The sequence below is a fragment of the Scyliorhinus canicula genome, chromosome 5 (assembly GCF_902713615.1).
Source record: "Scyliorhinus canicula chromosome 5, sScyCan1.1, whole genome shotgun sequence".
In the NCBI taxonomy this organism is placed as follows: domain Eukaryota; kingdom Metazoa; phylum Chordata; class Chondrichthyes; order Carcharhiniformes; family Scyliorhinidae; genus Scyliorhinus; species Scyliorhinus canicula.
In genome coordinates this window covers 29,476,971-29,502,585 of record NC_052150.1, presented here as the reverse complement: position 1 = coordinate 29,502,585, position 25,615 = coordinate 29,476,971, and the positions used below count along the sequence as shown (strand labels likewise).

Below are 25,615 nucleotides of genomic sequence, written 5' to 3'. Positions count from 1 at the left end.
AAGACGAAACAATAAGACATTATCATTGGCCATGTGGTTTCAATATTGCATGGTTGATTCATGTGAACTTTGCCCTCTTGGTGCGTATATTGGTTAAATTACAAGATGAAAAGCAGAGGGTGAGAGTGTTTTATGATCGTTATCGCTGCATCCCCTTGGTTATTGAATATACACGTGCAAAACACATTTACCTGTATTGGGTATGTGCAAGGCATTCTAAACTAAAATGCATATGTGTCACCAGAGTAATGCCTATGGTTGGTCAACAATTCATACTAGCTTTTTCCAATATCCGCAATAATACAAGAATTGGTTCCGATCTATAGTACAGAGAATTTAAAGAAAATGCTTACCTCCAGCTGCAGGTAATATTTTCCTTTGAGTTCAAAATAAGGTCTACACAAGAGAGAAAATACACATATTACAATGGGCTGCAATTTTTAATTGTAAACCAACTATTTTTATAATGATATACAGGTGGAGGACATTGATTGGGTTGTTACTTGAGCATATATAAAGAAACACTGACACTGTGGTATTCTCGAGTTAAGAAGGATATGCTTGTGATGTCTCACACTATCTAAATTGAGCAAAGATCAGTTCTGGTTTTATCCTTCACCAACTGGCCATCAGGAGTATAACACGAGATGATGGCTCATGGTCAAAATCAAAGGCAATGGACGTGATCTATCGGCCACACTGCGCCCAATGCAGCTCGCTACGGCGCAGCGTGGCCATTGAAAGGCCAGAGACCCCGCTCCTGGAATCTACCCAGCTCGCCATACCACGCGAGATCCAGCGAGATGTAGTGATGTGAATCCTGCCCACAATATGCGGGATCACTTTTTGGCAAATCTGCATATTAGAGTGGGGCAGTAAGCCTCATTCTAATGTTCAGATTCCCGGGGTACCTGGGGCTTTGGGACCAGATGGAACGGTACTCGTAGGGGTCTCCCAGGGGATTGGAGGCCCCCAGCTGCACCCCCTCTGGGCAGGGTGGAGCCCTGGCACTGCTGGTGCCACCTGGGTACCCTGGCCGTGACATGGTGCCCAGGTGGCACTGCCAGCTGGCAAGGGCACTGCTAGGTTGGCACTGCCAAGGTGCCAAACTGGCAATATCTTTTTACATGTGATCACCGAGGCTGCCCAGCCTGTGTGTTCGGGTGCTGAGGATTGTTTTGGGGGCCTCAGAGATCGGGACGCCATTTTTAAATAACGTCCCGATCTCTCGCTACAATGGGGAGTTCCGGCGAGCGGAGCTCCTCACTGTCCAAAATGGGGGTATGAGCAGCCTCATCCACACGTTCCCTGTTCAGGCTCCTTATTCAACGCGAGTCGCACTGGGAGAATCATGCCCAATCCTTTTTTTTGGTTGAACTACTAATCATTCTTCTCTATGTGGCAAGAGATACAAAAGAACAAACTTTCATTGCTACAGTGCCTATCACAACCTCCGGATACGCCAGAGTAGCTGTGAAGGGAAGGGAGCAGAGTGCAGGACGCACGGTATTGGGTGGAAATCACTCACTTAGATTTATTGATAGCTCGTTTCAGTTTCTTCTCCAATTGCTTCATTCTGCTCATTGCTGCATTGTACTTCATAGCTGTGTCTTTGTGTAGCAGCTCACTCCTTGTCTTGGTCTGTTCTGCTTCCATGACCTGGGACAGGGAAAGAACCAGAGGTGTGAGCTCGACTCAAACATCATGAACACGTAATAATGGTTTTCCAAAAAATGTTTTTGCCCAACTGCTCCGTCGCCCCTCTCCCACCTTCCCCATGTAAAATATATTTAATATAAAGTTCCTGAATAATTAAGGCAGAATTTTATTCCATCAGACCCGGACAAAGCAGGGTGGCAGATACTGGGATGGGAACCCCTATCATTCAGTAGTGGACTTTGCTACGATTCTAACTCAGTCACAGGATTAGCATTTCTGAGTTTCCTGACCAGAGAGTATACACAGGATGATGCGTGAAATCTACCAAAGGAAGAATTTCCAGTTCAAGGGATCCTGACAGGGTTCGGAATGGCTGAATTGTACATTGAAGCCTCAGGAACCAGCGATCACAGGAATGGAAGAGGGACCTGGAGAAGTTGGCCCCGCATCTCTCCCCGTCCCAAAGAGTCTCAGGTTTTTACCGAGGAGACCTATTGTATTTTGTGAGGAACAGAGATGAAGAAGGGGGAGGGGAAAGGAGGTGGAATACGAGGCCAGCTTCTCAAACCAAGCAGGCATGATTGGAAATTGCCACGGGCTTGAGCAGCAACATGACCCCTCAATCCTCAAATACAATGCATCTCAAGAGGCCCAAGAACCTCAGGAGGGTGGGAAAGGCAAGTGGCGTAAGAGTTTTGGGTATCGCATGTTGACCTTCCCTGCATTCTCCAGCGCAGCACACCTCATCTGAACAGTCAGCTCTCACACCCACCTTTACCATTGCACCATCCATCACACGTGCCTCAGTCGCCCTTCACTAATGTTGTTCTTCCTCTCCACATAAGCATTTCTCAGTCACAACTTTCTGCTTGCTCTCGTCGCAAGAGAAGAGAGCAAAAAACTCCAAGGGGAGGCAAAGAACTGGGGTGCGGAGAGGGCGGGGGGGGGGGGGGGGGGGGGGGCGGCATGCTCTAGGGTGGTTCCAGTAGTAGCTACTTGGAAGGTCACTGGCAAAGGGTGCCCACATGCACCTTGGGAAAGGATATTTGCTCCAAGAAGATGCAAATGTCACCAATGACATGCCCTGAAAGCCTGAGCCTCATGAGGCACAGATACTCGCTCACCAGGAGAGCGGATCCTCTGTCTGAAGATCCTCTGTTGGGGTATCGCTTCCTTGGAGCTGAACAACTGTGTCCATCCTCTCTGTTCTGCGGAACAGTATGCAGGTTGCAAGAGAGTTGGTTGTGCTCCTTTTGTTCCTCATCAGAGGTGCAAGGTAGGGCTGTTCCCCATGCCGTGGTGCAGCTGACAGCCGAGCAGGGCCATTCATGTGGAATTAATTTCTGTCCACGTGAACTGACTTCCAAGAGGTTAGAAATCGCCTCTCTCGCAGTGAAAGCCCACTTTCAGAAGAAGTGCTGTGAGAATCAGCCTCACACTGGGCTATGGTTGAAGCTGTCTGAGGGCTTCTCAACCTATCAGTTTCGCTGAGGAAAGATTCCCGCTGTGCTCTCACCTCAATCCCCCGGCAAGCTGCACAAAGCTCAGGAAACCCGCGCGCTGGCTGTTGGGGGAAATCTACAGCTTATCGCTGCTTTTAAAATTTAATTGCTTACTCGACAGCTCCATGTGGCTTCCCCAGTCGCCTGAAAACCTGCCCAGGTTAAACCCAGAAGTGCGTGGGGTCTTGTCAGATTCCCAGCCTGATGCCACTTTGACTCCTTAACCAACCTCCTTTTCTCCGCTCCCCCCTCCCCCACCCCCACTCCCCCCTCCCCCACCCCCACTCCCACCCCTGAACCCATCTCCCCGGACATTGAAATTCAGCTGATAGATTGGATTTTGAAGACACAATGGAGCACCAACAGTCACTTATTCCTTTCAAGTGGCTTACATTTTCAAGAAGTGGAGATGCCGGCGTTGGACTGGGGTGGGCACAGTAAGAAATCTTGCAATACCAGGTTAAAGTCCAACAGGTTTGTTTTGAATCACTAGCTTTTGGAGCACTGCTCCAAGAAAATCACGCATATAGAGAAGGAGCCCCGCTCCAAAAGCTAGTGATTCAAAACAAACCTGTTGGACTTTAACCTGGTGTTGTAAGACTTCTTACATTTTCAAGTCATACGTATTACCAGTCAATGTTAAAAGATACGATCAGGAAATTGACCTGTAGGTGGCTACAGGGTTTGCACAAAGTCAGCAACAGAACACTGCCCCAGTTGAATGTGTGGCTCAATTTGTGGAGAAACAAATCCATCTGCCATTCTGCGCTGTGTGGACCGTCATCACAACACCCCAGATTGAATCAGAATTCGGCAGCAGTAATGCGAAATAACTGAAATGAGTCACTCAAAAGATGCGCAACTGATGTCTGCTTTCCCGTTCCGCCATGGCAGGAAATGATACAGTATTATTTAAAGTGCAGACGCAACAATGAAATCTACTTTTAAACCATAATTCTCAAGAGTTTCAATAGTTTATCACTTGGCACAAGGAGTCAAATGCCCACAAGCGACAACTATTTATGTGAAAGAAAATTAAGGGGGTGAAATCCTGCCCACCCCCCACAATGTAACCGTAGTTGGAATAATTAGAATTACAAAGTGGGGATTTCCCGTGTTGTTGTCACAAAACTAGCAACAAACAAAACACTGCGGTGCCCAGGGAGATTTCAGAACATCACAATTTTCTTTTTCATTACGGGGGGGCAGGTGTTGCAAATTGGCACCTCCCTGGCATCGCCTGTGGGACACATCATCCTTGCCTCAAGAGCGCAAAGAATTCCAGGAAGTCACAGTAATAGATTGGGCAAATGGAAATTCCAGATTATCAGTCTGCAGAGAGGAGAGGTGCAACTTCCTGTCAATGGTTACAGCCAATGAGAGGTTTTCAGCTCAGACTGCAGTAATCTGCAGCCTTCAATGAGGAAGTGTGGTAATAAGGCAGAGAAAGGAACCTAGCAAAGGGGAGCTTGTTCTCTTTAGCGTAGAGAAGGGGAAATCTAACAGACGTGTTCAAACTTATCAAGGGTTTTGATAGAGTAAATAAGGAGAAACTGTCTCCAGTGGCAGAGAAGTCATTAGTCAGAGGACAATAATTTAAGACAATCGGCAGAGCAATCAGAAGGGAAGATTTTTCCACAGCAAGTTGCCACCATCTAGAGTGCATCCATTGAAAGGTCCCTGGGGGCCGATTCAATAGTAACTTTCAAAAAGAGAATTGGGTAAATGCGGGAAGAGAAGGGCTACGAAGGGAAAGCAGAGGAACCCACTGGATAGCTCTTGTAAAGAGTAGGTACAGGTGTGATACGCTGTCTGGCCTCGTTCTATGCTGTAGGGTTCAACAATAATAGAATTTGAGCAGCAGTCTTGATTGGGCGGTCTGGCTCTCATTCTACCATCTGTAACACTAGCACAAGAGTGATTCAGCTTTGACACTGAAGAGAGCAATAACTCTGGGTTCAACAAAGAAAGTATTGTATTTCACAAAGCCAGTGCTGGTGGCAAGCAAAATCTTTATCAAAATGCACTTCATAGAGAAATTTACGGTACAGGAAGAATCTATTAGTCCATGCCGGCTGAAAAGGGGCTATTCAGCTCCTTCATCTATAACCCTATAAGTTACAGCACCTCAAGTGTATATCCAAATGCTTTTCAAAATATGATGAGGATTGCTGCTTCTACCATCAAGTGAGTTCCTGATCCTCATCACCCTCGGGGTGAAACAATTACTTCTCGACTCCCTGCTAATCCATCACCAATTACTTTAAACATTCATATCCTCTCCGCTAATGGAAATAGATCCTTAACATCCAGTTTATCTAGGTCCCTCATAATTTTGTCCATCTCAATTAAGTCTTCCCTCAACACTTCCTTGACGAAGTAAACACCTCCTCCCATCCACAAACTTTTCTATAATTCTCCATCTCTGCATGGTAACATCCTCATAAATCTCATTCTCTCTCTAGTGCAATCACATCTTTCTTGTAATGCAATGACCAGACTGTACGCAGCATTTGAGCTGCCATGTTTTATAGCATAACCCCAGAGTTCTTCTGCTCTATGACTCAGCCAATAAAGGAAATTATATCACATCTTCTTAATCACCTGATCTACCTGTCCTGCTACCTTCAGTGATCTATGGACATGCACTTTAATGATCACTCAACTTTGAATAATGCAAGGCTTGATACTAACTCAGGGTGGGATGTGGGATCAGTGGTGGCCAAACTAGGTGAACATCCCAAAAGAGATCAATTTATTTTTGTACCCTAGTCTCAGTACAAGTCCGGAATCTCAGAAAACCATCCGACAGATTAATACAAGAGTTGTAACCCGTGGCATCCGACTGTTGATTTGCGTTCAACATACCCGTTGTGTTGCGTGATTAAGCATCTCTTGCCAAGCTGAATCAAACTGCCGTTCCTCATCTTCCAGCAGTCTCTGCTCAGCCAGAGCAATAGTCTCCTTGGCTGCCCGCAACACCTCAGTGGCTCTTTGAAAATCCTGAGTAGCCTTCTGGGCCTCCAGCTGTGCCTGTGGGCAAAGAAAATAAACAGGAAACTTATTTCTCATGAGGATATGAGACACCAAACGTCTTTTGACAAAGTTTGATTCAGAACAATTGATGGATTCAATTTCTATCCCACTGCATATGCAACTGATAGGATGCACTGCAGTAACTTATTACAGTTACTTCTACTGCCCCTCCCAAGCCCATGAACTCTACCACCAAGGAGGTCAAGAAAATTAATGTCATCATCTCCAAATTTTCCTCCAAGCCAAACATCGTTCTTGCTTGGGCATGTATCACTTTCCTTCATTGTCACTGGCTCAAAATCTTACCCCTGGGATGACCATCATCACAAGGAAGACACGCAAACCTCTGAAGGAAACTAGACATGAGTACTGAATGTTCACCTTCCCAGCGATACCCATATCCCAAGAACAAATATATTAAAGTAAGAAGTCTTACAACACCAGGTTAAAGTCCAACAGGTTTGATTCAAACACGAGCTTTCGGAGCGCAGCTCCTTCCTCAGGTGCAGCCTTCCTCAGGCTGCGCTCCGAAAGCTCGTGTTTGAATCAAACCCCGTTGGACTTTAACCTGGTGTTGTAAGACTTCTTACTGTGCGCACCCCAGTCCAACGCCGGCATCTCCACATCAAATATATTAAAAGAATGAAGCAAAAATGTAAGAGGCATGAATAAAACGTGGAAGTGGGAGGAGAGTAGAGAGATGTAACTGGGAGTTTGTTGTGAAGTGAAATGAATGGAGTTTTATCAGTTCAGCCATTCATTCGTTCTAACCACTCAAAAAGTTTATCCGAAATGATGACTTAACAATGGTCCCTTATAATTTTTACGCCTAGGCTTTGAAATGGTACTGGACAAACTGATATCCACATTACGAGGATTTACTTCCTTTAAAACTACAATTTTTTCATGAATATAAGGAAAATGGCACCAGTGATCTGATCCAATGGTCAGAGGCTCAAGTCCAACACATAAGAGTGCATAATCCAGGCTGTTACTCCAGTGTAGTGCCGCACTCCTTTTATACCGTCTTTTTGAGGGGATATTAAACTGAAGTCCTATTTTCCGTCTCGGGTGGAATTGAGAGATCACATCCATAGAGTTTGGGTGTTCTCCCGGTTTCCTAACCAGCATTTATCCTCAGCCAACCCGGAAAACTGCTGTTCATGGGAGCTAGTTGAGTGTCATTGGTACTCAATTGGCTGCATTCTGGAATGTGGTGAGGTTATGAAAGACACTATATAAATCCTTTTATCTAGGGCAGTATATTATGGCACAAATCCAGCCTTAATAAAATTCAATGATCCTGCCTCCACCGCCCTGTTGCAGGAGAGTTCCAAAGACTCACGACCCTCCGAGAGAAAAATAATTTTAGTCTCCATTTTAAATGCAACTTGCTTGGAGTGGTTATCACCAGTGAATTGTCACTTACTTTCGCTGGAATTCCAAAATTCCTGTCTCGCCCGACCTTCCTCACTCAGGCTGGTGAGACAGGAACAGCGAAGCAGCTCCAGGGCTCCAGCAGCAAGGGAGGATTGCAGCAAAGGAGGACATCCCCCCTTTTTCAGACACTAGCTGCAAAGGGACCATTGAAAATTTCAATGACAGGTGAATGTGATGTTGGGGTGAGGGTTCAGACATCAGTGGGGGTGGGGGGGGGGGGGGGGGGAGGCAGGTGGGGGTGGTGTGGTCCTCTGTGGGCTTAGTCTGGGTCTTTAGAATAGTTACTCTGAACTTAGGAGTTCTTTTATTTTCCTTCTAACTCTGCCAGGGGTATCTATGATGGCAGAACTGGTAGAACCATCCAAAGCTAGCAGCCTAAATTACTTGACCAATACTGGGGCTGGGGGAGGATGGGGTTATCTTATGAGGAATGGTTGAACAGGTCGGGCCTGTACCATTGGAGTTTAGAAGAATAAGAGGTGATTTTATCTGCCAAATTTTTGCCCACTCACTGAACCTAGCTATATTCCTTTGCAGATTCCTCATGTCCTCTTCATTTTTCTCCCATCTTTGTACCATTAGTAAATTTCGCACCATAGGTTGGGCCCCTCTTCACCCAAGTCATTGTTATAAATTGTAAATAGTCGAGGCCCCAACAATGATCCGTTACACTCCACTCTGTCCATGTCAGCAACTGGAAAATGGCTCATTTACACCTACTCAATTTCCTATTAGCTAACCAGCCTTCTCTCTGACCATTGCTTCCATTGTTTTCTTGGTTCAGAGCCTTCTGCGCTAAGCAACCTACCAGTGTACAAATGACCATACTGAATGGTTAAACAGTTTAGTTTTCGGACTGAAAAGATCAGCAACAATTGCCTGAAGCAGTGCGGCCATGCCATAGTCCCCACAAGTCCGGATAAACGTTTTGAGCGGTTGGAATGAATGAATGGCTGAACTGATAAAACTCAATTCATTTCACTTCACAACAAACTCCCAGTTACATCATAGTCCTGTGAACAAACGGGCAAGTCGCCTGCCCTGGTGGTCAGCTGAGCAGACTCTGTTTACAATGGGAGCATGAATCCTGCAAAAGAGCCTGAAGCTTGCTTTACATTTGCAAGCAGTGAATCACATCATTCCAACAGCTCAGTATCAAATGCAAATTCTGACGTAGCTGTTTGTGCCTTTGTCCTGCGATATTTTTCATTTCACCACGTAACTCTCTGCACTCCAAAAAGGTAAAGTATTGTGTGAAATGCTCTGCGGTACGGTATAATATCGGTACAAGGGTTAGTGCAGTATTGAAGGACAACACAAGAAATGGGCCCATCATCCCAACAGATCTGTGCCGGCATTTAACCTCCACATGATCAAACCCATAATGACTGAGGGAAAAATTGCTCCCACAAACTAAACTTTAAAAAAACTCCAACACACCCCTAAAACTAATGAAACAAATAATAGGGGGATGAAAAGAGAGATTTGATCAGCTTCTGAGAAAACGACAGTGTGCACTGCACACTGGTGAATGGCACTCAAGTGTAGGGGACTCCCACGGGCAAAAGGCAAGATATGTTTTTAATAGATCACCATTATTTCAGAAGGAACTTCCCAAGTAGATCAAGCAGTCAATGCCTTTAGGAACATACAAACATTAAGAGAATGACAGAAGTGGCTTATTCTAAAATAGGCCAGTAACCTAGCAACACTTCCTGTATGGAACCTAGGCTCTCAACCCTAAAGCCACCAGATGCTCTACATATGGTTCAAATACTCCAGCACTATTAGATTCACTCTGTATGAACACAAACATTTAATAAGGGTGCTGAAAATGATGAGCAGGGTTTGATAGAGCAGATAGAGAAAAACTCTTTCAACTTCCTGATACTGCAAGACCTGTACACGTTTTTTTTTAAACATTAAACAATCCCATGGATCACAAAGGTCAAACACAATAGATCTACAATGTAATGAAACTGATTTATATTTGGCTCCATAGAGAAAAATCCAACAAAGAGAGAACCAGGTTCTTATTTAGATAAAATGCTTTTCTTTTGTATTATGTTCTTTCATCTGCTTGTCTTCCTCTCTGGTGATATACAACTGGGTAATTCGCCGTTCTCATAGTCATCCATTCGTTTTCATTAATCTTAGTTTCAGTTAATTTACTTTAATTATTCCTTCTCTCCCCATTCCATTTTTCCGACCAGATGCTCACGTTGTATAAAGGTGACCTTCAACAAGGATCCCCTTCCATCAATCCTTGGAATCAAACAAATCCAAGCACCAAGACTCTCATTGGTTGACATGCTCTACCATGCTGTAACACTGGCTGCTGATTGAAGGGCAGGATAGATGTACATGGGGTAATTTTAATGACAAAAAACAAAAATGGGTGGGTTGGAGTCAATGGGAGATGGGAAGTTAAAATTTAAATCTGGAGCCCAATGGCCCACTTCACCCACTTTCAATTTTAATGGAGATGGCAATTGGGCAGGTAGCCAACCGATACACAGAAGGCAGGTTGGCCACTTAAATACCATATTGTGGCTGCATGCTTCATATGTAAACTGTCTTCCTTTGTCGGCTTGGCAACTGAAGCAAGGACAGCTTCCCGGAAAAGGGACATGGTTTTACGTCACTGCTTCTGGGCCAAGGGGGACAGGAATGCTTTCTCCCAGCCAGCCCACCAAGCTTATATTGGCAATAAAGCACTTTTGATCAACCCAGCATGTTCACAAAAGCCACAGACTTGCTATTAGGTTCACACTCAGCTGCTTGGGATTACACCACAGCTACAAGTCTGCGAACATTAGCTCCCCAATCATTTCCAGTCTCGGAGGATTTGATTCATGTCCAGCTGCAATCGATACTCTTCCAAATGGGAGAGACTTGGTACATGCAAATATTTTTTAATTTTTCCAATAAAGGGGCAATTTAGCTTGGCCAATCCACCTACCCTGAATATCTTTGGGTTGTGGGAGAAGATCCACTCAGACACAAGGGAATGTGCAAACTCCACACGTAAATTTGGCCATTAAATTTACACTTCGTTTTGGTGTTCATAATCGCTACTCCTACCATCTCCCCGAGCAAGTTTTGGATAGCCATATCGAAAGACAGTAAAGAAGGACATTTGAACAGAGCAGAATTCTGGCTGGTGAGGGGATTGTGGGACAAGTGCCAAACCCACACATGCACCGAGTCTGTGGCAAAACGAGGCCCAGGCTACATGAAGATTTTTTAAACACCTGGGTCTCAGCTGCCCAGTCAGGAAGAGACAGTTGGCCAGGCAGCAAGTGGGAACAGAGGCTCATCAGTCAGGGCCATCAAAGGGATGCTCGCCCGCAAGAACATAAGTATGGTTGGGTTTGAGGGGAGGCGTGCATATGAAGAAGCCTGATCAGAGGAGGCCTCAACTATCCTTTGTCACCTGCTCAGAGGAACAAGCGTAAATTACTAGATGCTGGGATTTAGGCCGGACATCAGTGGGTGCATAAGAAATCAGAGCAGGAATAGACCATGCAGCCCCTTGAGCCTTCAACTCCACTTACCTGTTCATCTACCCATGGCAGCACACAGGCAGTCTGCTTAATGTCTCCTGTTACAGACAGAACTTGTGTGGTCCCTTCCAGTCCCTAATCAGAATTTTTGTGAGTGTGTATGTTTTCTTACTTAGTGATTTTACTTAATTTGAAATAAATTCCAGCAGGAAGCTTTTTGGTAATTTTTTTAATATTCATACTCAATTGCCCTGATGTTTAAAATGCAACATCTCAATCACCATACTCACACTCATCAATGCAGGCCTCAAGTGGACTTGGAACCTTGAACAATTACAGTATTCTGGCTGCATTTGAAGACTTTAAGAAGTGATGAGTCAGCTGTTTCTCTGCTGGCTTTGCTTTGTTCAGAGTCATTTAAACTGCAGTCCCTTGTGATAAATGTAGGAATTTCAGACGTATTGTATTACAGATATTTGACGCAGTAAAGGTTAAAAACCTGGGTTAGAGTGTGTGACTGCTGCCTTCATGTTTTGGAAGAATTTTTGTTTGAAAGGTTGGGAGCCAGGGGTGCAATTAAACCGTCATAAAAAAACTTGGGCTAATGGGATATTATTTTGATTAAGAGGACTTCCTATGGAATAAATTAGATTTCAGCTTGGTACGGTGATGTCGTTGCTGGGATGAGCTTTGGTGTCTGGAAACTTGTAGGAAAAGCAGGTCAGTGCATTTCTGGATGAAGCTGTGACCACAAGTCAGGCAGATTGTTCTCTACAGTTAGTTAAATGAGATTGATAGTCTTTAAAGCAGTGCAGACCTGTCTGAGAACAAGGGGAAGCTGAAACAAGAGCTGAGGAGAGGTTGAAAAAACTCGGTTTGTTCTCACTGGAACGATGGAGGTTGAGGGGCGACCTGATAGAGATCTACAAATTTATGAGGGGCATAGACAGAGTGGATAGTCAGAGGCTTTTTCCCAGGGTAGAGGGGTCAATTACTAGGGGGCACAGGTTTCAGGTGCGAGGGGCAAGGTTTAGAGGAGATGTACGGGGCAAGTTCTTTTACACAGAGGGTAGTGGGTGCCTGGAACTCGCTGCCAGAGGAGGTGGTGGAAGCAGGGATGATAATGATGTTTAAGGGGAATCTTGACAAATACATGAATAGGTTGAGAATAGAGGGATATGGATCCCGGAAGTGCAGACGATTTTAGTTTAGACGGGCAGCATGGTCGGCACAGGCTTGGAGAGCCGAAGGGCCTGTTCCTGTTCTGTACTTTTTTTTGTTCTTTGTAAGGTGAGAAACAGTTTCTCACGACATACCGTGGGTTTCTGCATGAGTCTGACTGGAGTCAGATCTTGGACTGAATTCTCCACCTTCGGAATTGACCATTTTGACGGCAGCCCAGGGGTTTCCCGACGGCGTGGGGCTGCCCCACAATGGGAAACCCCATTGACCAGCCGGCGAAACGCAAAATCCACTGGCATGCCGCACCAGTGGGACGGAGAAACCCATCCGATATCTTCAAAGCAGTATCAAGAGATATCTCTTTATCAACGAACATCTCTGTGTAGCAAGTATTCCCAAGTGCCAGTGGTATTTAATAGTGGATTGGCAGTTGAGATGGTTTATTTCATTGTTTAAGTGGGAATAAAGATAGCAATTAATAGTATTGTCAGGGGTAACTGTAAGTTGTGTTCTGGTGCGATATTAAAGATTTTAACAAAGTGCTACTAATAATAATTAATAATCTTTATTATCACAAATAGGCTTACATTAACACTGCAATGAAGTTACTTTGAAAAGCCCCAAGTTACCTATTCCCATGCTTTTTCAGGTACACCATGGGAAGATTCAGAATGACCAATTCACCTAACAGCACATCTTTCGGGACTTGTGGGATGAAACCGGAGCACCCGGAGGAAACTCACACACACACTCGGAGACCAGGGGCTGGTTTAGCACACTGGGCTAAATCGCTGGCTTTTAAAGCAGGCCAGCAGCACGGTTCAATTGCCGTACCAGCCTCCCCGAATAGGCGCCGGAATGTGGCGACTAGGGGCTTTTCACAGTAACTTCATGGAAGCCTACTCATGACAATAAGCGATTTTCATTTCATTTCACTTTCAACATGCAGACTCCGCACAGACAGTGATCCAAGCCGGGAATCGAACTTGGGACCCTGGCATTGTGAAGCAGCAGTGCGAACCACTGCACTACCGTGCCATCCCATAAATGTTGTTTTAATATACCATATCCCTACACCTTTGTGTAATCTCTCCAGGAGCAAGGTATTCTTTCTTCCGTTTTACAAAATTAAAATAAAATATCGGAGTTGTCCAGTATCCTAGCAACTGTTGGGGTCTGGTCTGAGACTGTAATACCCTGAGTGTTAGTTTCATTCACATGACTGCAGGGTTGGCACTGGTCATTCACTTTAATCCCTGCCTGAACCCGAGCTCTAACATTCTCCTTTGTTCAATATGGCATTTGGAAACTGTAGTAATCAAGGAGAAACGAAGATGAATGTTTAACTAATTGTATTTGAAACTCACACCCGTGGCAAACAAGTGTCCCGACCCAGGACTAACAGGGCTCTCATTCCGGGTCTCGGACAGTATTTAAAGGGCTTGATAATGATCCCAGCTGGGTGGGCCTCTGTAAGTTACCATGGGAACTAGTCATCCACGAACCCCATGGGCAGATCGATGAGTGAACCTTCATGGTCCTCATGATGGTTATCATAGAGACCACAGTCTAAAGATCTCATATTGCTCTAACGCTGGTTCATACTCAAGGCATGTGATATACAAACTTTGCAGGTGGCTGCAAAGTTCCCTTATTCAGATCAATATTTAACTAAATATTGGCCACAGAAACAAACACTATCCACCATTTTAAATGCCTGTAGTCACATGCTAAGTTGCAGCCATCTGAACAGGTTTTGGGGCCACTTCCACAAAGTATGATCTTACGGTTCATAATTTCCAATATCGTCATGCTTGTACTGAGCAAGACCCTCATCCAAAAGACATGCCAGTGCAGTACTCCCTCAGAACACAGAGTGTCAGCCTAAAGTTATGCACTCAAACCACAACCTTCTGCTTCAGAAGCAAGGGAGTTACCAATGAGCCACAACTGATTCGGGCAACATCATTTACCCAACTTAAGCGCCCGTCAGTTAGTGGCATTGAAAGCACCCCTCAAAGGATAAATGTTACAACCGAATAGCTGTGGGCTATTTGCCCGTTTTACACCAACCTCACTTTGCTTCCCATTGTTGGGAGGGTCTTAGTTACAGAACAGTGTGTCTTTAAAAAGTCTTCAGTAGGTTAACCGTAAGTCACAACAAGTAGCACTATTTACGCATGGACAGTAAAAGTTACAGGCTAGGATTTGTCTACATGTTTGGGTCTTCACCCACCTCTGCTCAAGACCACACTGATCCCTGGGGGCCATGTGCCTTCTTACATCAGTGTGTGGGCATTACAGTACTCAGTCCACATTAACCCTGTATTTGCCAGACTCTTATAGCACACCAACTTCAAAGGAGCAGAAAATGAGTGGGGTGTGTAATTGGGGCAAGGGGTTAAATAGGGTGCCAATCCCTAGGCGCTGGTCTTTAGCCTTGTCTGGACCTACTAGTGATGTGGAGATGCCAGCGTTGGACTGGGGTGAGGGCAGTAAGAAGTCTTACAACACAAGGTTAAAGTCCAACAGGCTTGTTTCAAATCACAAGCTTTTGGAGCACTGCTCCTTCCTCAGGTAAATGATTCACCTGAGGAAGAAGCAGTGCTCCGAAAGCTAGTGATTTGAAACAAATCCGTTGGACTTTAACCTGGTGTTGTAAGACTTCTTACTGGACCTACTAAAGTTAGCTTTTCAGTGCTCTCAATGCGTTTGGGTTGAAGGTTTCCTTCAAGCTCTCTTAATTAAAGCTATTAACAGATTCATAATTTTATTACACAAATCTTAAAACAGGAGATCTTCCTTCTAAGTGATTTAAAATTAAACTGGGATTTTTGATTTGATTTTCTTTCTTTGCAATCTTCATTCTAAAAGCAAATCAGAAAGCAATGCAGAATTTCCTTCAGAACAATTTTACCCTCTGAAAGAGCTACCACAGGACACACAAAAACAAGTTGAGAACAAGTGAACCCAAACATTATTACACTGCAGTAAGCATTGGCCAAGAAAAACAACAGGCCTGAGGATTGGGAGCAGTTTAGAATTCAAAGGAGGACCAAAGGATTGATTAAGAAGGGGAAAATAAGACTGAGAGTGAGCATAAAAACTGGATCTAAAAGTTTCTGGAGGTATGTGAAGAGACTATGGTTGATGAAGACAGAAACAGGGGCATTTATAATGGAGAACAAATAAATGGCTGACCAACTAAATACATTCTTTGGTTCGGTCTTCTCAAAGCAGGACACAAATAAGTTTCCGGAAATGTTGGGGAACACATGGTTTTGTGAGAGGAACGGAGCAGATCAGTATTAGTGGCGAAATGTATTGGGGAAATTAATGGGATTGAAGGCCAATAAATTATCAGGGCCTGATAATCTACATCCAGAGGAAATGGCTCCAGAAATAGTGCATGTCTTGGTGGTCATCTTCCAAGGTTCTTTAGACTGAGGAACAGTTCCTACAGATTGGAGGGTAGCTAATGCACCCCTACTATTTAACAAGGAAGGGACAGTGAAAACATACAAAACATACAGTGCAGAATAAGGCCATTCGACCCATCGGGTCTGCACCGACCCACTTAAGCCCTCACTTTCACCCTATCCCTGTAACCCAATAACCCCTCCTAACCTTTTTTGGTCACTAAGGGCAATTTATCATAGCCACTCCACCTAACCTGCACGTCTTTGGAGTGTGGGAGGAAACCGGAGCACCTGGAGGAAACCCACACAGACACGGGGAGAACGTGCAGACTCTGCACAGTGACCCAGCAGGGAATCGAACCTGGGACCCTGGCGCTGTGAAGCCACAGTACTAATCACTTGTGCTACCGTGCTGCCCTTAGACCAGGAAGCCTTCCAGAATCCACTATCAATGATTTTATAGCAGAGCACTTGGAAAACAGTGGCAGGATCAGAGAGTCAACGTGGATTTATAAAAGGGAAATCATGTTTGACAAATCTACTGAAAATCTTCGAGGATGTAACTAGTAGAGCTGCTGAAGGGCAGCCAGTGGATGTGGTTTATTTGGACTTTCAGAAGGCTTTCGACAAAGTACTACACAAGAGATTAGCGTGTGAAATTAAAGCACACGGTGTTAGGGGTAGTGTATTGAGAGGGATAGAAAACTGATTGGCAGACAGGAAATAAAGAGCAGGAATAAACGGTTCTTTTTCCAAATGGAAAGTGACTAGTGGGGTACCACAGGGATCGGTGCGGGTACCCCAGCTATTCACAATATATATTAATAATTTAGATGAGGGAATTAAATGTTATATCTCCAAATTTGTACATGACACAAAGCTGGGTGGGAGAGGGAGCCGTGAGGAGAATGCAGAGATCCTTCATGTGATTAGGACAAGTTGAACGAGTGGACAAATGAATGGCAGATGCAGTATAATGTGGATTCATGTGCGATTATCCACTTTGGAAGCAAAAACAGGAAGGCAATTATTGTCTGAATGGCAATAAATTAGGGGAGGGGAATGTGCAACAAGACCTGACTGTCCTCGTACATCAGTCCCTGAAGGTAAGCATGCAGGTGCAGCAGGTGGTAAAGAAGGTAAATAGCAAGAGGATTAACAGGAACAGGGAGGTCTTGCTGCAGTTATACAGGGCGTGGTGAGGCGACACCTGGAATAGGGTATGTAATTTTGGTCTCCGTATCAGAGGAAGGATGCTCTTGCTATAGGGGAGGTGCCAGGCCTCAAGCATGCATTAGGTCCCTTAACAGGCTTTAGGAATTGCACAATGTTCTGCCCATTCCTCTTTCCCAATACGGCAGGTGACATTCCTGCCCATAATGAGAGAATGCTTCCTGCCCACCATCGTCCTGGAAACTCTGACCAGAATTTTACAGCCGTTCTCGCCGGTAGGATCTTCCGGTCATGCCAACGACGAACCCCGCTGCATGTTTACCGGTGGCAGGGGTGCACAGAACGGAAAATCCCACTGGTAGCGAGATGACCAGAAGATTCCGCCACCGGTCAATGGCGGGCTGCCTCCTCGAAACACACCTAGGAGATGTGGAAAATCCCGTTCTATGTTGCGGACTATTCAGCCTCCCTGAGAAACGGCTAAATTTCCCGTCTCACATTTGTGAAGGTCCACTTTTCTGCACAGCACCCCACACCGCCGTGCTCCCGCACCGCCATGCTCCCGCACTCAAATCAAAGTTGGACTTTACACTGAAGAGAAGCAAAGATTTAGGGGAAATGTTCCCTATAAGCTGAACACCCATACAGCAACCACAAAGACCCCGTGCAGATTTAAAGATTAATACAGTACATTTGAAGTTACAATAGTCTAATTAGCACACAAAAAGTCCTTTTTTAAAAAACACATGATTGGCTGTGGTGAAATATACACTCCACTTTGAACCCAAGTTAATGTTTGTGGATTCCTCCCCCTGACATCCCCCCCCCCCCCAACCCCGCCCAGAGATGATTGTCTGTCACATGAGAGTTTCCAAGCTCCACTCCCAGAAACAGGTTTTGAAACCTTTTCTTGCAACAAGGTTTTCCATTTGCAATTTGCATTCCGAAGTCCACTCTACATTTTTCAAAGGACTCCACTTCTGCCAGCAAACCCACTCCACATTTTACACCAACCCCTTTACAGATTTCTTTGGCTAGACTGCTGTTACACACACAAGTTCAGATATACAAGCCACCAATTGCTCCACAATTTTTTCAATTAACATCTCACAAACTGTTATCAAGAAACCACAAACCTTACAACCACTTCAGATATATTTATGACTCCTCGCCAGTTAGTGCCTTTACAGTTCTGTCACTTGAAACATACAGTTCCCTGTTCTGCTCCCAGTTCCTTTAACTTCAAGCTCCCTGGAAACTCCTCTTCATTTCTCTAGTTTCCTTAAGTAAGCTGTCCTTTAGATTCCCAGCACTGGCTTTCTTAGCCATTACTCCATTGTATGGCATTTCTTTTAGTTGAGAGAGCTATTCCCACTCTAGCTGCCTGCCACCAATTGCTGTAGCTTTAGCTAAAACTAAAACACATTTCGGGGCAGCACGGTAGCATTGTGGATAGCACAATCGCTTCACAGCTCCAGGGTCCCAGGTTCGATTCCGGCTTGGGTCACTGTCTGTGCGGAGTCTGCACATCCTCCCCGTGTGTGCGTGGGTTTCCTCCGGGTACTCCGGTTTCCTCCCACAGTCCAAAGATGTGCAGGTTAGGTGGATTGGCCATGCTAAATTGCCCTTACTGTCCAAAATTGCCCTTAGTGTTGGGTGGGGTTACTGGGTTATGGGGATAGGGTGGAGGTGTTGACCTTGAGTAGGATGCTCTTTCCAAGAGCCGGTGCAGACTCGATGGGCCGAATGGCCTCCTTCTGCACTGTAAATTCTATGTAAAGAAGAAAAGTTGTTTCCTCTCCCTAAGCAACTATAATTGTTCTTCACGCTGTAGCGCTCTCGATCACCATAGAATCCCAGTTGGAACTGAAACCAACCCCAACAAACATAAACAGCTTTGTCCAGCACAAATCTAACCAAAGGTTTCTTCCAGGCACAGAAACATTAACTCAAACCCACCTAAAACTATACCTTATTTCTAATGCTTACCAATAAAAATATGAATCCCTTAAAACTTCCTTTGTCTTCCCAACATGGATTTTTGACCCGTTTTTGCACCTCTGCGAGAAGATCACACATTTCAGGTGGTATGGCGTTTGTAGATATTGTGACACACAAGGTATCAATAGAGTGGGGAAGACTGCTGGAGTGGAGAATCTTTTCTGATCTGGTATTGGTCATACATTGGTAAATGATCAAAGAGTTGGGCAATCTGTTCCATTACCACCAATGGTTGCTAATTTTAATTTAGGACTCAATGTATTAAAATTAATTTCTTCTTTGAGTTCACGTTCTCATATCATCATCTTCTAAAACAAACACTGATCATTATTTGGGACATCAGTTGTTTATGTGTTATACATGGCATCTGTTCTGTCCCAGAATTAGAGTTTGTTAGGAAACCAATTCCTATAAAATGATATCTCCTCTATAATCAAGCCTTCAATCTCATGATGAATGAATTCATAATATGTTCAGTGTCAGAACAGTTAAAGTTCTGAATGACAAGTGAAGGAGAGTTCCACAATGTGACGCAGAATGAGATGTTAAATCAGGTCACAGCTCTCTCATTCCAGATACCAAATTTTAATTCTTTGAATTAAAAAAGGGGACAATGTAGGTCACTATTTTAATCAAGAACTTTGGGGGGAGGGGGGGAGAAATCAACCTCAAGTAGGTGACTAATTGAAATGGGATTCAATTTATTTTGGGAAGCCTATTACATCACTTATGTAGAATGAAAGAATAAATTAATGCCAAAAAATGCTCTTCTTTTGGAACCAATTCTATTTATTTAGGATGAAGTTGGAATTTTCAACATTAGGAACATATAGGGGGTGTTTAAGTGCTCTTATTGTTCTAATGAAGACTTTCATTTATATAGTGCTTTTCATGACCACTGGACATTTCAAAATGCCAATGAAGTGTTATAGAAATGTGCAGCCAATTTGTGTACAGCAAACTCTGATAAGCAGCAACTTTAATATAACCAGACAATCTGTTTTTGCGATTTGATTGAGGGAGAAATAGTCACCAGGATACCGGGGATAACTCACTTGCCTTCAAAATAGTACCTTGGGATCCTTACCTCCAATCAAAACAGGAGATGGGGCATCACTTTAACAACACCTCAGAAATATGGCACCTCCAGCAGGGCAGCACTCCCTCACTATTGCACTGGACTGACAGTCTTGATTTTTGTGCTCAAACCCTAGAGTTTGTTTCTTCAAATAAGTCATGTGTATTTATACATGTAAAATACTAGCTGCTCCCCCATGGCAGGTTGCAAACATGGATCAAGGCTAACTATAACATTTAAAAGATTGCATATGTAAAGCATTTTTCTTGATGTCAGGACATTCTAAAGCTTTTACAGTCAACAGAATGAGTGAAGACCTTAATATGCTGGGGTCATATGCAAATTGTAGGGTTCTAGCACAACTGAACAGCAAGCATCTGAACCCATGGATTTTGAACAGAATGATGCAGGAAACTCGGAAAACACCCAACAAGGAAACCACAGTGCTGATTTTTGTGAGATCAGGTGAAGGACGAGTGCAGGTAAACATGAAAATGATTCAGGACTTCTGCTTGTGCCATGAGGTAGGCTTTGAGTAAACCTGCAAACTGAAAGAGAAATTAACCAACCATCCTAAGATATTCAAGGTTGGAAGAAGCCTTTTCCACAAATGGCACTGGTGTGAATTTATTCAGCAGGAGTTCTGAATTTTGAAAGAATTTGCTTTTAAATGGCTCCTCACAGAATCTAAGGATTGGCAAATTAAGAACTTTTCAGATGCTATCATTGTTGTAATGGAGGAAACGGGGCAGCAAATTTACACACAGCAAGATCTTATAAATAGAAAAATGATAATGACTAGATAACTGGTTTTTTGATGTTGGTTGAAGGATCAATATTAGCCAGAACACAAACGAAAAACTCTGATATTCTTCTTCTTCAAGTGGCCTTCGGATTAAACATTCTGAAGTGCGATGTTACATCAATTAGCAGAGAGATTGGAAGGAGGGAAGTGGAACTGACTGGATTGCTTTCCAGAGATCGGACTAGATGGGTCAAATGGACTACTTCAGTGTCGTATTGGCTCTTAAGTAATGTTGACATGACAAATTTATTGTTCCTTCTTACTATCCAAGAATATCTCTGGACAAACGTCCGTATTGAATGGGGAAAATAACAAGAGGTTCACCCCCTTACCAGTCGTGTAACTCGCCGAGCTTCCCAATAAGGCTTGGAATCATCGACAGCTTTCCCTACTTTCTTACCGGCTTCATCGAGCTTAACAGTAGCTTCGACTAAAACAGTCCGAAACTTCTGCCGAGCTTCCTGCAAGACAAATAACAGACTTGGTCACACACAAAAAACACAGAAGCAAACTACTTTAATACTTTAAAAAAAGAGGTACAAGTTTCAGTCCGCAGTAAGCAATGAAAACTAACGCCGGACGAGAACAGGGCAGTCCTAATCCCTTCTTGTTAAATCCAGAGTTCAGGCCCTACCTTCATTTGCGTTGGGCGCATTGGTGTTTCTTTTTTTTTTTCTATTTACAGTACCCACTTTTTTTCCAATCAAGGGGCAACTTAGCACAGCCAATTCACCTACCCTGAACATCTTTTTAGGTTGTGGGGGTGAAATCCACGCAGACAAGGGGGATCATGTGCTAACTCCACACGGACAGTGACCCGGGGCCGGGATCAAACCTGGGTCCTCGGCGTTGTGAGGCAGCAATGCTAACCACTGCACACGGTGTTGACCCAGGCACACTGGTGTTAACACTACTTCTCCACAATATACAGGAAAACCAAGATGGTAATTGCCAAAGGGTTTGTTAAAATTAGGTCATCTTTTCTTAGTAACTGCCTCTCCCACTTGTTAGCAATTGCATCCAGAATCTCAGCAGTAAAGTGACCAGGTGCAAACAGCTGTTTGAAAGTACTCAAGAACCTGACTTTATCCAAAATCAGCAGAACCTTTTAAATAATCATAAGAATTTGCAAGTCAAGAACATATTGAACTGCCCAAAAGAGTTAGCACACATAATGCATTTTTTAAAAAAGGAGTACCCAATTAATTTTTTCCAATTAAGGGGCAATTTAGTGTGTCCAATCCACCTACCCTGCACATTGTTTGGGTTGTGGGGGTGAAACCCATGCAAACACAGGGAGAATGTGCAAACTTCACATGGACAATGACCCAGAGCCAGGATCGAACCTGGGACCTCGGCGCCATGAGACAGCAGTGCTACCCACTGAGCTACCGAGCTGCCCGCAGCATGCGTAATTAATTACGTGCCTTTGTTAGTGACTGCAATGGTGCTGACAAGCTGTCATTTGCCTGCATCTGTTGGGTGGCTGCTGATATCTCTTATTATAGATTATTAACTTCAGGAGGATATTCACAACCGTCTGAATTCATGTCAATTTGTGTTATCCAGCTCATTAGAGCAGTCAAAGCATAGAATTCTCTGCATCACATTATTGGACAGCTCTTTAAAAGAGGAAGATGGAAGGAGGGATACAAAAATAAAGGAATTAAAAGAAAAGACTTGGATTTTTATAGAATTTTTCATGATCCAAGTATGTTCCAATTAAGTATTGTTTTTAAATGTTGGTTCATGGGATGTGGGCACCGTTCGTTAGGTCAGCATTTATTCTCCATCCCTAATTGCGTAACCTTCTGACTCAAGAGACAAGAATACTGCCAACTGGGCCACGGCTGACAATTAAAGAGCACAGAAATAGAAGTGAACAGCGAGGGAAAGTGAACCGAATTAGAACATCAGACAGTGAGAAAAGCTGCAACACAGAAATAGGTAACTAAAATGCTTGCCGGATTCCTGTGGGAACCCCACTGATACCAACAGATGATCAGCCCAACTTCAAATATTCTGGTGAGAATTGAATCATATTCGTTGCTATGGGTGAAAATTGTTCAACGGAGAACAATCCTGTGACACGGACAACGATGTCCATTGATAAAAGATTGCATTCACAGCTGTTTGCAAATCATCCAGCTGTGAAGTAATTCATCAATGAACACCACTGTTATCAGACATTTAACTCCCAGAGATCTCCAAAAATGCCAAGTGGGACCATCTGATTGACAACCAAAAATGTGCACAATGCCTCAGTATTCATATCTCAATAGAATAAGTTTCCTCAGAACAAAATCAAGATTCAAATTATTCAATTATTAATGTTCATGTTAGAGTAGCACACAAAGGTTGGTTCAACTCAACAATGAACAGCAAGCAGGCCCCACTAGGCAATCTGAACAGGGTCTCTGCTTTAAGGTGACTCACTCAACCAAATCACATTTTATGACAAGGCATTTACTGGTATTAGAAAGGGTCACACCCTGCCAGTTTTTCAAGTAGAGCCACTGGTGTACTATGCCTCAATCAATCAAACCGCAATATGATAGGATTTGCAGCAGTGCTTTGTCAATTGCACTTCGCAATAATATTAATATTACCATGAAAACCACACCATTGAATTTCAGTGGTCAATCTATGGATCAGGCATCCCAGCAAAATAATGCAAGTATTGTGTTGATGCATTCAACAGCAATTTGGATAGATTTTTTTCAGAAAAGAACATTGGGATACTGTATTGGGGACATAACATGTGATAAGTGCTTGGGAGGAACAAGAAGGTGGTGAAAGAGCTCTCCACCACTGCGGTTATTCCTGTCTGGGTCTGTTATAAACCAACTGATAGAGACTGAATACGATGCTACAACACTATCATAATTTTATTTAATCCTGGAACTCCCTTCCTAACATCACTATGGGTGTACCTACACCGCATGAACTGCAGCGGCTCAAGATGCGGCAATTAAGGGTGGGCATTAAATGCTGGTCCAGCCAGCTACACCCACATCCTGGGAATTAATATATTTTTTAAAATTTGTGTACTGGATGGATTTTTTTTTTGTTTAGCAATTGCTCGATTCCTGATTCAACTCTGGCAAATGACAGCGGAAATTTGTCTCAAAGGGATCCACTGTTTTCCAAAGAGGAATCTATGACATGCCGGCATTAAAATCTTCAAGTTTGGAACTGGAATGGCCTTGGAACCTGCAAGACATAATGGAGCTCTATTCCACAACCCCATTCCCCCTTATACATTCTACTTACTAAATCAGATTACAACACCAGATTCCAGTCTCAGTAAGAGATAGGATTGACAGGATACCTAATATACCAAAGACTGGAAATCATAAAGATATTCAATAGCCGAAAAGAAGGGAAAGTGACAAGGCACAATAAATAATACCATTTAAGTAAATCCAGACAACAGGGGCCCAATCTCCCATACCCCAATTATAAAATTGCGTGCATTGCGATTGGTGTGATTATTGGCCAGGCAGCCTTAAGCTACAAGCATATTCAAGACCTAAAAACAAACGAGGCCTAAAGACTGCTCAAACACATTTACTGGAGCCAGGGTGCATGTGCTGGTCGCCTCCTATTACATTTTTACTGGTTAGATTTAGCATCAGAATCTGAATAGCCATTCCTGGAAGCAGACCCCATATTTGCCCAGTGTGGAGGTAAAACAACAGCATGCATTTATATAGTACCGCTGGCATTGGTAAACATCCCAAGGTGCATTCCAGGAGTGATATCAAATAAAATATGACACTGAACTGCATAAAGAGGTATTACAAAAGAATTTTACATTTAAAAAAAAGTGTTTTATTACAAACATGTATCAAAACAAGTTACAGCGAACAAACACCCCTGGAAACATGATTCCCATAATCAACTATACAGTCTGTACAGTTTTTGCCTCTTTTTCACCCCCCCCCTGCCCCACGATAAACAGCCCCCCAAACACGGTCACAAACATCGCCCAGCTTTCCTCAAACCCCCTGAAGAGCCCTTAATGCATACTTTATCTTCCCTAATCGCAGGAAGTCATACAGATCACCCAACCAAGTCACTACCCCCAGTGACGATGCCAACCACCACTCCAGCAAAATTCTCTGCCGTGCAATCAGAGAGGCGAAGGCCAAGACATCAGCCTTCCTCCTCTCCATGAGCTCTGGCTTCTCTGAGACCCCAAATATCGCCACCAAAGGGTCCAGGTCCACCTCTACTTCCACTATCCAGGCTAAGACTGTGAACACTCCCACCCAGAATCTTCCCATTTTTTAAAGAATTTTAAATTTGAGTCATTGCCAGATCAGAACTAATGTAGTTGAGCGAGTGTGCAGGTGATGGGTGAATGGGACAGTGCGAGTTAGGATACAGACTGCAGAGTTTTGAATAGCTCAAGCTTATGGAGGTGCAAGGTAGGAGGATGGCTAGGACAGCATTGGAATCATGAAGTCTGGAGGTAACAAATCCAGGGGTCAAATAAAGAGCCATTTTCCGTTGTATCTCAGTTTATCAGAATATATCACATGCTGCTTCAAATGCCTGTGTAGATAGACATCCACTTATTTGAAGACAAATTATCAAACCGAGGTACAGGCAATAAACCAATGCAAATTTATTTAACACTGCACAGGTAAATAAACCGGCTAATGAACAGCATTCAGTACAAACTAGATTGCAAACTTTACCATACTCCTTCAAATATTAAAAAAGGATGCATTTCATGTGGGACCTCGCAAGCTTAGTGATTTTGAGACAAGTCAGTCATTACTTACATTGCGCATCAATACCATGTG

At 43.8% G+C, this 25,615-nt stretch overlaps 1 protein-coding gene across 1 annotated transcript in view; it reads right to left on the bottom strand.

Moving 5' to 3' along the window:
• LOC119965886 (SH3 domain-binding protein 5-like) overlaps nt 1–25,615 on the bottom strand; it is an 85,871-nt gene that overhangs the window by 20,630 nt on the left and 39,626 nt on the right. Inside the window, exons 3-6 of the mRNA XM_038796850.1 lie at nt 21,134–21,262; nt 6,030–6,194; nt 1,529–1,659; nt 354–396 (exon numbers count right to left, since the gene is read on the bottom strand). Coding sequence (XP_038652778.1) covers nt 354–396; nt 1,529–1,659; nt 6,030–6,194; nt 21,134–21,262 — 468 coding nt within the window. The remainder of the gene's footprint in view (nt 1–353; nt 397–1,528; nt 1,660–6,029; nt 6,195–21,133; nt 21,263–25,615) is intronic.